Below are 10,651 nucleotides of genomic sequence, written 5' to 3' on the forward strand. Positions count from 1 at the left end.
TGAAAAGGACCAAATGATGAGAAAGCAAAAGTACAGGACTTCTATGTACACTGTTGAGTTTTAATTTCCCTTCAGTGAAACTAAAAGTCCGGAGTCTGTTTTCCTCCTGGTCAAGTGTCCCTCATGAACATGTGTGACATCACTCTAATTAGCCTTAGTGTTAGTCTAATCCTGTAGATCTGCCTTGCTGTTAATCCTTTACCTCGGTCAGTCGCTCACACACACACACACACGTAAACACACATAAATGAAGTTATGTTTTAGATGTCCTTCACCGTAATGGTGTTTTCTCAAGCTGAGAAACAGCCACGTCTCCAGATTCAGTCAGCTCATCCATTGTGAATCATGTCAGCAGCGATCGTGCTAGTCTGGATCGTCCTGTCGCTTTGTGCAGGTAAACACTGGTTACTTCAGTATATGTTTAGCATTAGCAGTGAATGAATAATAATGTGTTTGAAATATTTATTATATTTTCAATAATGTTAAGTAGCAGAGAAATCGTATGTGGTAAAAGATGACAGAGTTTCTGGTTGCTGAAATGGCTGCCCTTTAAAAACCCAACAATAAGATAAAGAAATTGTACCTCTTCTATAAAAAAACACCCGTGGCAATTCTGACCACTTCCTCTAACCTTACTGACCAATCCCAACCACTCCCCCAGACACTACTGACCAATCCCAACCTCTCCCTCAGACACTACTGACCAATCCCAACCTCTCCCTCAGACACTACTGACCAATCCCAACCACTCCCCCAGACACTACTGACCAATCCCAACCACTCCCTCAGACACTACTCACCAATCCCAACCTCTCCCTCAGACACTACTGACCAATCCCAACCTCTCCCATAGACACTACTGACCAATCCCAACCACTCCCTCAGACACTACTGACCAATCCCAACCTCTCCATCAGACACTACTGACCAATCCCACCCTCTCCCTCAAACACTGCTGACCAATCCCAACCTCTCCCTCAGACACTACTGACCAATCCCAACCACTCCCTCAGACACTACTGACCAATCCCACCCTCTCCCTCAAACACTGCTGACCAAACACATCCACCCCTTTATACACTGACCAATCCAATCTCACTCACACAGCAAATCTAAATTTAGGGTTGTCCATGACATCTATAGAAGGTATTAGATCAACCAATAAAAAGCCATGTTGCCTGTTAATGGCCGCAGTGTTTTAAATACGCGCCTTATGCCTAGACTACAGCGTTTTTTTATTTCCTAACAGACGCTCTCTCTCAAGAGGACTTTGACGCCTGCAAACACAGTCCCTGCCAAAATGGTGGTGTTTGCATTAGAAACAGAGGTGAATACATTTGCAGATGCTCTAAGAGTTCCCAAAATAGCCGACTCTACGGCGGTCCGAACTGCACGGTTGTACTACGGGGTTGTGAGGGCCACCGATGCCAAAATGGTGCCACGTGCTCCCCTTTTCTCAGCAACAGTCAACACAGATACAGCTGTACCTGCCCTCAAGGTTACACAGGCAACAGTTGCGAGTTTTCTACCACATTCTCGTTTGAAAAGCGCGGTTTTCTACACATCAAAACAACCATTGAGGACGCAGAGACATTTCTGAACTCTACTTTGAGTTTTCGCACGGTGCAAAGAACAGCGGCACTACTGAGCTGCGAAGTGAATGAATATGTGCTCACGTTACAGCTGCAAAATGGCCGACTACGTCACTCCGTGCAATGGGGCAACATCTCACATCTGGTGGAGCTTTCTCAGGATGTAGCAGATGGCCATTGGCATATGGTGCAGGTTTACTTATACAGAAATGTGCTAGGGCTTCATTTGCATGACCCCTTGTGCTCTGTGAAAACCTGCCACAAAGAAGCTCTAGTGGAAATGGATCTGGGGTCAGGGTCAGGACAGTTCTCTTTTACTCTGATCCAGAATGTCTATATAGGTGGGACAGAAAATTCAGTAAATCTGGACTCATCTTTTCTGGGTTGCATGCGGGATGTCTACATTCAGTCTAACCCAGTGTTTCCGGAGTTGAAGGTCAGAGCTGAGGAGTTAAAGGTGGCTTTGGGCTGCAGGGAAAGTGATGGCTGTGAGGACAATCCATGCAGGAACAGAGGACGGTGTGTCAGCTTGGGATGGAAGAAACACAAGTGTGAGTGCCATCGTCCCTACGAGGGAAGTGTCTGCTCTGAGGGTGAGGCTTCATAACTTAACTTTGTAACAACGTGTTAATAACTGCTTAGTCAATATAACGTAAAATTCAAACATACAATATCGTTACTGTGGCTGAGATCACACAGGGCTACACTAAGATAGAATCCTAATGAATCACTCTATGAGTGTGTGTGTGTGTGTGTGTGTGTGTGTTCACAGAGCACATCGCTGCAAGTTTTGGAAATGAAGACAAGGAAAGCTATGTAATTTTCTATGTAGATGATGACCCCATGGACACTTTTACCGTGTCCATGTTCATTCGCACTCGATGTTCAAATGGCCTCCTCCTCGTTTTTTCAAATAGCACCAGCTGTTACCTGCACGTGTGGCTGGATGATGGGAAGGTCAAAGTCCAGACGAGTCACTTTGAAGTCCTGCAGGGCCATGACCGAGTTAACAATGGACATTTTCACCTGGTGAGCATGCACGTGGAGCAGGGACTGCTCACGCTCTCGCACTCAGCTAGGACTCAGGCCTTGATGTCCAGCCGAGGTTTGATGGTCCGGTCAGGTGATATGATTCATGTGGGAGGCTTAGAGGATCGGAACGCCTCGTTGGCATTCAGTGGATACTTTAAAGGATGCATCCAGGACCTACGGCTGAACTATAATCACCTGCAGTTCTACCCAAGTAACACACCACTGACTTCCTACAGGCTCAAGACGATGGTGCAGGTCACACAGGGCTGCACTGGTGATAATTACTGTAGGGTATGTGTTTTTTTCTCTTGCTGTCCATCTGCCTATCTTTATATCTGTCTGTCTTTGTACATGTATGTCTCCCCGCTCCCTCTGTCTTATTGTACAGGTGAACCCGTGTCTGAATGGTGGTGTGTGTTACTCAATGTGGGACGATTTCACCTGCAGTTGCCCCCCAAATACAGCAGGGCGGCGCTGTGAAGAGGTGAAGTGGTGCGAGCTTTCACCGTGTCCCGTTACTGCAGGGTGTCTGACACACGCTCAGGGGTTTGACTGTGAGTACGGCTGTGCAGAAATCCCAAGACAGTCAATAACATTGATCAGTGCCTTCAGAGCTGGTCAATGTTACTTTATTGTTGCTATGGTTACTAAGAAAGCGTCCCGATATGATTCATCAACGCCTATAGTAAAACAATGCCCTTTTTTCTTTAGCCTTTGGACTGATTATGATTGTCAGGTGTAATAAAAGCAGTGCAAGGGATTTCATGGTCTCAAGAGATTATCCCAGAGTGGATTAAACCTGCTGTGTGCTAAAACTGTAAGAGTTCATGTACAGGTTTAAATCTTATTAACAGCATGTGCTGCTTTGTGCATCGGATACAAGTTGGCATTTGTGTCGTGCCTCATTTTTAACATATTTACATCAGTAAAAAAAATTTATTCATATACAATTATAAGTAAATGCACTACACTTTTAATATTCATTTATTTATTATTTATTATGTCTAATAATTTGTAAACCAATGTTTTTATATGTGGATTAATTTCTTCTCGTTTCTCGAGCGCGTTCTCTCAGCACCACGGATGTTTCGAATAGCGATCAGAATCACAAACAGTACAATTCTTCTTCTCTTCTCTTCTCCACCTTTCAGGTGTTACCAACGTCACTCTCCGTGAAGGGAACCCCATCATCATGTTTAGAGGTAACGGCAAAATCCGCCGCCCCCTCCGCAGCATAACGCTGACCTTCCGCACAAGGAGACGTGATGCCACACTGCTGTACGCATCACGAGAAAACCACTACATTTCTGTTTTCCTCGAGGACGGACGACTTGTTCTGGAGCTTCGGAGTTTCTTAAACTTCACACTCCGAGTACAAAGCCGGTGAGGATGAAAGAACATATGTACTCTCGCTAATATCCCAGGATCACAACAATGTTCCTGGAAATCCAGAATCATTTTCTAAATGCAACATTTTTGATTTCATGAACACTTTCTGTTTCTATTTATTTTTCAGCCGGGTTTTGGTAAACGATGGACATTGGCACAGTGTCATCCTCAGCATGAACAACCCATCCGCCCTGACCTCCAGGTGGTCCATGGTCCTTGATGAGCGCAGAGACCAAGCATCCATCTCCTCTACATCTTTTGGAGGCCTGGACTTCCTGAGGCAAGACACAGACATTATTTTGGGTGGCTGGGATCCTGAATCTGGGGCCAATTGGGATGGATGTCTAGGTTGGGTGAAAATCGGTGGCCTTGTTCTGCCATTTTATGCCGAAACAGAACTCAGTATGCCCAGGCCTCAGGAGGAAAAGTTCTTGAGGGCATCTGAAATGCTGAACGTAGGTTGTTGGAGCTCTGATATTTGCAATTCGAACCCTTGCCAAAATGAAGGTCAATGTGAGGATCTTTTTGACTTCTTTAAATGTCGATGCCCAGCTGATTGGCATGGACAGGTCTGCGAGGTCAGGGTGGATGCTTGCGCCTCGAATCCTTGCCTTCACGGATCCTGTGTAGTCGTTTCTGAAGGTTATGAGTGTGTGTGTGAGTCCGGATACCTCGGCCAACGGTGTGAAAAGAAAGAGGACGTGTGTGTGGGACACAAGTGCCGCAATGGAGGTACCTGTCTCAGAGGAATCAAACAATATGCCTGCCTTTGCCCAAGAGACACAACTGGAGCTCTCTGCCAGTGAGTGCCAACCAACCACATCTCTTTTATTGAGCTTATTTTCTCAAAAATGTTTTTTAGTATTTAGTTTATATAGTTTCTAGCATTTATGTTTCTCATGTTTTCAGAGAGAGAATGCCAGAAATACCTTGGTACATGGAAATGCTTCCGTGAGTTATTTTTCCTTTGATGTACACACTGATGACACATTAACATGGTTTTAATGAATGGAATATGCGGAATACAGATACAGGTTGATTTGTACAATTATCATAACCATCCTTGTGCACACACATATCCAGTAACTCTTGTATAACGGTGTATGGTGTGTGAATTGCCTTGTCAGATCTCCCAGGTTGCCAGTGTCCATCTGTGGAAATTCCAAGTGGACTTACAGCTGCTTCAATGGTGGAAACTGCTCCATGTTTGCGGACAAGTGTGACTGCATGACTGGGTTTACTGGACAGTGGTAAAGCCGCAATGTAGCTATGGAGATAGATATGGAGAAATATATATATATAGACAAAGAGACCTTCAGACCAGACCTGAGCTTGAGACAAGGCCAGGCGTGGCCTGAAATGACTAGAGAAATGATTTGAACCACATCATATTTCACACTGTGTTGGGGCAGAACTCCTCATTGCTTTTGCCCTGCTTGTGTGCAGGTGTGAGCTGGAGCTGGACGAGTGCTCCTCCGGCCCGTGCCTGAACGGCGGATACTGCCGCAACCTAGTCAACAAATTCCACTGCGTTTGCGAAATCAGCTTCGCCGGGGAGCGCTGCCAGATCGACATCAGTGATTTCTACCTCTACGGATTCCTGCTGATGTGGCAGAACATCTTCCAGTTGCTCTCCTACCTCATCCTGCGCATGGACGATGAGCCTGAGATCGAGTGGAACGCTGCCAATGATGAGTAAAGCAAAAAAACACCAAAGGAGGGATGAGAGATCAGATCTAATTACCAGTCAGGGCATGTATTTAAGAAACCCAGTGTGACTATAGAAGCTACTGGACTAACAAGCCACTAATTTTGTGGGGAGGGATGATGAGGCCTGGTAATTTAGGTTGTGGCATTTAAAAAAATAATAGGAGCACAGTTCCTTTTATACCACAGCACGCTGACAACAATCCCAAGCACTTGTATGCTGGCATGTATGATGGCATGTTTGGGACACAGACTTTACATGTCAAGATGTTTGAGGTCAACTTCCTGCTCCAATATATTTTATATAACAACCAAAATTCTAAATTTATAGAACCTGCTGCCTTTATATTCCAAAACTCACCTTGTTTTAGGCATCCAGTGTTAAAAAAACAACACTAAATACATATACATCTGTGAATGGTATAGCAACATTTACATTTCCTCCTAAAATCCCGAGCCATATAGAGTTCTGCTTTGGCCTCGGAGATATTTCTGAGCTGGTGGCTCTTATATTCCAAGTATGCCTTTCCTGAGTGAATTAGTGTTTACTCTGGCCTTAGAAGCTCAGAGAAGTGTTGACTCCAAACCGGGGCCTATTTCCATAAAAGGCAAAGTGCACAAGGGACTGAATGAAGTGTGATGCAATCGGATTTCAAACCACATCTCCCCCTATCGGTCCGATCCGAAATCTCTACACTACACATGTCACAAAAAAAGGGTCAATGAATTCACAATGAAAGGATGTGTTTTATTTGTAAGGTGTTCACGTGAACCCTAGTTCGGGTTCATATCCTGGGAAAGTCACTGTTTATAAAGAATACGTAAAGAGTTGCCAGGATGGAATAGACAAACCCCAGGATTTCTGAGCAGTTATAAACTTGAGCACTGGATCATAAGCAAGAGAAGGCAGCATGGTGGAAGACTGCACCAGTACAGGATGAGACGAGAAGAACAATGCCTTTGCACGTAATGTGTACGAAACACTTTCATTAAGCTGGGTGTTTGCTGGGCATTTGGTCTGCACAGTTAAGCGCCACTGAACTCGAAGACCCTTAATGTTATCTACCCTAAAAAAAAAACAAATACGTGGACACAGACCTGAACTTGAATCCCTAAAGTAAATAATAAAATCCTATTTACTCTGCGTGGGCATAGGACAAGAGTGTTCTTCAGGGCAATACAAAATGTCTTTACACGAGAGATGCACAATTTACACTGTATGTACTATAATAACACTTATAATGTTCTATAATAGTTACATAATGCAGTATAAGGAGTATATTGTCTACAATGCATCATAAAGCCTATTATCATGCTTAGAATACACTATGATGCATATCACAATGACCTATAAGAAGTGTCAACAGGCCTAGAATAATGTTCACAGTGCACTATATGCATCATTCTTTCCTATAATGCATTATATAACCTATAATAGCTCTTATAATGAACCACAAGATCACAATGCACACAATTGATTATAAGGATAGTGTTTACAATGCATTAAGGCATATAGTAATGCTTATAAATCACTTATAACACCTATAGTGAACTATAGGTCCTGTTATAATGCTTATAGTACACATTACGACTATAGTGATGTATATATGAAGCCTTGAGGTTATTTTGTTAGTGCTGTTATAATGCACTATAAGGCCTGTGAAAATCCCTATAAAACAATAATGCAAAAATAAGGAAATGAGACACTATAAGGTTGGAACTCTGCACATATTCTAAACAAATGCTAAGATTTTACACAAAGTTTGCCCAAACTATTATCGACTTTCCGGTAAGTACACATCAGGTGAATGTGCTTTTTATTTTTTGCTTTACAAATAAGTCACTTCCTGTCCGAATGTCCTCAAAAACCTCTATGACGTTGGTCAGAACCGGTGTGTGTTTTACCCCTCCCCAGTGACAAAGGGTAAACTTTGGGGTGCATATATATATAAGAACAAAGAACCAGGAGACTCGTGTCAGAGTTTTCAATTGTACCCGTCGCGATGAATCTCAAAGTTCTCATCAGCTTCCTGGGGCTTGTGGCGTACGCTTCGTGCAACCCGTTGAAGTTGAACGTCACCCAGCTGCTCTGCAACTCTCCAGAGGCTGACGCCGCCGCTCAGGTGTCTCTGGACTTCATCAACGCGCAGCACACACACGGCTACAAATACACCCTGAACCAAATCGAGGACTTCGAGGTCATCACTAAGGTAAAGTCTGGCTGAGGAATTACAGCTACACAGCACTGGCTTTATAGACAGAGGTCAGAGAACAATGACGACGTTACACAAACATTTAAATTGAACACGTAAAAAATGCATTGGATAATTAGGAGATTTATTCCGAACAGAATTCTGGTCATATGGAGCGAAAGCCTACAGACTGGTGTATTAGTGTATTAATACATTTTTTTAAAAAGGCATGCCAAATATCACATATATTCCTAAACTGAACAGAGTGTTAACCGAAAAATTTTTTATGAATAAATAAAACAAAGAAGACACCAATGTCCTTTCTTCTTCAGACTTTTTAAATATCCTTTGCCTGACCACTATTTGTTTATCTAAATATAATAAAAAAAGATCCTTAAGTAACAATCGAATTAGCGATATTAGCTAACCAATTAAAAACCCGTCGGTTCTGCTCGACAGCTGGTTCATCGAACTAGATTTGAAATGATAAAAGCGATGACCTCGAAGATAGCACCGAGGATTCAAACCAAGAGGAAATGCTGACAGGAAGTTGATAAGCTGATCTCAATAAGAGCATTGTTCTGAAAGGTATCGGTTCTGAAGAGAAGGAAGCTGATGAGTCGTTTAAGCACCAGGTTTTGGCATGACGTGTGTGTGTATATATATGTATATATGTATATATATGTATATATATATATATATATATATATATATATATATATATATATATATATATATATATATATATTTGTTTTGTTTTGCTGTAGCCTGATGGAACACAAGTGTACCTCCTGGAGCTGGAGTTCCTTGAGACCAAGTGTCATGTCTACCACCCAAAACTGGTGTCTGAGTGTGAAGTTAGACCCAAGTCTGAAATGGTAAGCCAACAAGTCTTTCTTTATTGCAAGACCAAGTCTTTTAAACGTAGCTAGTTTGGCTAGGTAGTGTGCTAACTGTAATTGCTTCCATTTCTGGTCTCGACCTCAGAGATCAGTGATCAGAATTGGCCCTGAGACTGTTTACAAGTTCCGCGAGACAGAGAGCTGGAGGTCATATTTGTTTCACTGACAAACCAAGAAAACTTAGATTCTGATTGCTCTAAGTGAATAGATTATTTTTGTCATGGATCTCATGGATGTGACTCCTTACATTTAACTCTAAACGAATAAATAGTACGACTTGTCCTTCTTTATGATGTTTTTGCTGTTTTCTGTCTCCCTGTCCTTTAGGCGGTTGAAGCAGACTGTGACGTCGCGCTCTCTGAAGCCGGCGGGAACTTTTCTGTCGTAGCATTCAAGTGCAAAACGGAAATAGGTCAAATATATATATATATATCTAAAAATATATAGTTTTTAAAAACAAGGGCTTCTTTTTAAAAAGATTCTCATTCCTCTCTATTTGTTTTTTGGCTGAGCAGAAACCATTGGCCTTTGTGTGGGTTGCATTATTCTGGACGCACTAAACGACACTGATGGCAATCAGCTGGTTCAAAACACTCTGGAGCACTTGAACAAAAACCATACCCTCCAAGCTACTTTTGCTCTTCTCGACATTGGACGATTAACCCATCAGGTAACACAGACACTGAACACATCAAGGGCAAAGGCCAAAGAATCCCGAATGCCAAGCGAATGCCAAGAAGTCAAGTCTCAAACACTTGGTAATAGAATGATGATCCGTTTGGTCTAAAAGGTTAATAAAGATCGCGTCAAAAAACTATCAAAATATACACAAAAAGATCAGGCGTGTAGAGGTGAGTATGAACGAGGCCACGGGGATTTCCAAAGGGTCTGATGAACAGAGCAGAGGTTTAAGGCTTGTATGCAGAGCTCACACAAATGCAAGACTTTACAATGGTCCTGTTGGTAATCTTCTTTAAGATTGATCTCTGCTGGCAGTAAAAGAGAATGTCCTGAATCCTCATACAAAATATTTCTGAGTGTTTTGGGTTTTTTTGCAGATAATTGGTGGTGGGGCTCGAAGAATAGCCGAATACGCCATTATCGAAACCAACTGCACAAGTGTGGATGATGTTAACTGTGTCCCTCTGGACCATGCAGTTGCTGTAAGCATGTAGTTCAACAGAGAAACCTGAAATAAATTCACTTTTAATGCAGATAAATCATTACGGTGACCTTCATTTCTTTGCTTTTTTTAGCGCCATGGGTTCTGTCATGCTGAAGGCAATGGAAACAATGCGCAAGCTACCTGCGAAATCTTTGAAGTGGTAAATAAGCACTAATAGATTATTTGATAGAATATTGGGCAATTTCTTAAAGAACTACAAATAAATATTTTACTTGGGAAACCCCTTTTTTAGAGCACAAAGTAACCTGAATCTAAACCGCCCTTTTCTTTTAATAGGGCAGTGCTCCCCCAGCCGGGCCAGTATCCCCATCCACAAAACAGGGCTTGAAGCACCACGAGCTCACAGCCCTGCATGACCCTAGTGCCACGGGCTACTTGTCTTCTGAGTCACATTCGGCTGAGAAAGCACCAGTCGTCAAAAGGACAGCAGGAGATCCTCAACCAGCATTAGTGGCTAAACCAGAAATTCTGCTCCCGAGATGCCCAGGAAAAGTCATACACTTTTGAGTCCACTCTTTAAATGTGTCCTTTACATTTAAAGCTTGTTGGTTTGGGTTTTGTTCTGCAAACAGCAACACCAATTTCAAATTATTGGACCTGTAGGTTGTATGATCAGTACATTATAAGGTAATAAAATAGTCCTCAAACAGA

General features: G+C 42.6%; 2 protein-coding genes across 3 annotated transcripts; both read left to right on the plus strand.

Moving 5' to 3' along the window:
- The first annotated feature begins 26 nt into the window (after window positions 1-26).
- Window positions 27-7,679, plus strand: LOC124388021 (protein crumbs homolog 1-like). Of its 2 annotated transcripts, none has more exons than XR_006926320.1 (9): window positions 27-394; window positions 1,250-2,185; window positions 2,365-2,915; window positions 3,013-3,178; window positions 3,776-4,007; window positions 4,141-4,815; window positions 4,923-5,047; window positions 5,141-5,263; window positions 5,460-5,475. XR_006926320.1 is itself a non-coding variant. In XM_046852644.1 (9 exons), exons 1-9 carry the CDS (start codon window positions 346-348, stop codon window positions 5,710-5,712), a joined length of 3,027 nt encoding a protein of 1,008 aa, XP_046708600.1. In that variant the 5' UTR covers window positions 28-345; the 3' UTR covers window positions 5,713-7,679. The 2 variants fall into 2 exon arrangements, 1 of the variants encoding a protein (XP_046708600.1); XM_046852644.1 differs by having other exon boundaries at window positions 28-394; window positions 4,923-4,964; window positions 5,460-7,679.
- A 3-nt stretch (window positions 7,680-7,682) lies between these two features.
- ahsg2 (alpha-2-HS-glycoprotein 2) lies at window positions 7,683-10,651 on the plus strand. Its single transcript, XM_046852649.1, has 7 exons — window positions 7,683-7,930; window positions 8,680-8,790; window positions 9,142-9,226; window positions 9,330-9,484; window positions 9,873-9,977; window positions 10,071-10,139; window positions 10,277-10,651. Exons 1-7 carry the CDS (start codon window positions 7,724-7,726, stop codon window positions 10,505-10,507), a joined length of 963 nt encoding a protein of 320 aa, XP_046708605.1. The 5' UTR covers window positions 7,683-7,723; the 3' UTR covers window positions 10,508-10,651.

This window comes from Silurus meridionalis, chromosome 6 (assembly GCF_014805685.1).
Source record: "Silurus meridionalis isolate SWU-2019-XX chromosome 6, ASM1480568v1, whole genome shotgun sequence".
NCBI lineage: Eukaryota > Metazoa > Chordata > Actinopteri > Siluriformes > Siluridae > Silurus > Silurus meridionalis.

Excerpts from the sequence above, each read along its gene's own strand:
- LOC124388021 (XM_046852644.1), top strand. The coding sequence starts at position 346 with ATGTCAGCAGCGATCGTGCTAGTCTGGATCGTCCTGTCGCTTTGTGCA. Across the intron at positions 3,179-3,775 it reads ACACGCTCAGGGGTTTGACT|GTGTTACCAACGTCACTCTC; the intron begins GTGAGTACGGCT and ends TCCACCTTTCAG. Across the intron at positions 4,008-4,140 it reads ACACTCCGAGTACAAAGCCG|CCGGGTTTTGGTAAACGATG; the intron begins GTGAGGATGAAA and ends TTTATTTTTCAG.
- ahsg2 (XM_046852649.1), top strand. The coding sequence starts at position 7,724 with ATGAATCTCAAAGTTCTCATCAGCTTCCTGGGGCTTGTGGCGTACGCT. Across the intron at positions 8,791-9,141 it reads TTAGACCCAAGTCTGAAATG|GCGGTTGAAGCAGACTGTGA; the intron begins GTAAGCCAACAA and ends CCTGTCCTTTAG. Across the intron at positions 9,485-9,872 it reads TTGGACGATTAACCCATCAG|ATAATTGGTGGTGGGGCTCG; the intron begins GTAACACAGACA and ends GTTTTTTTGCAG.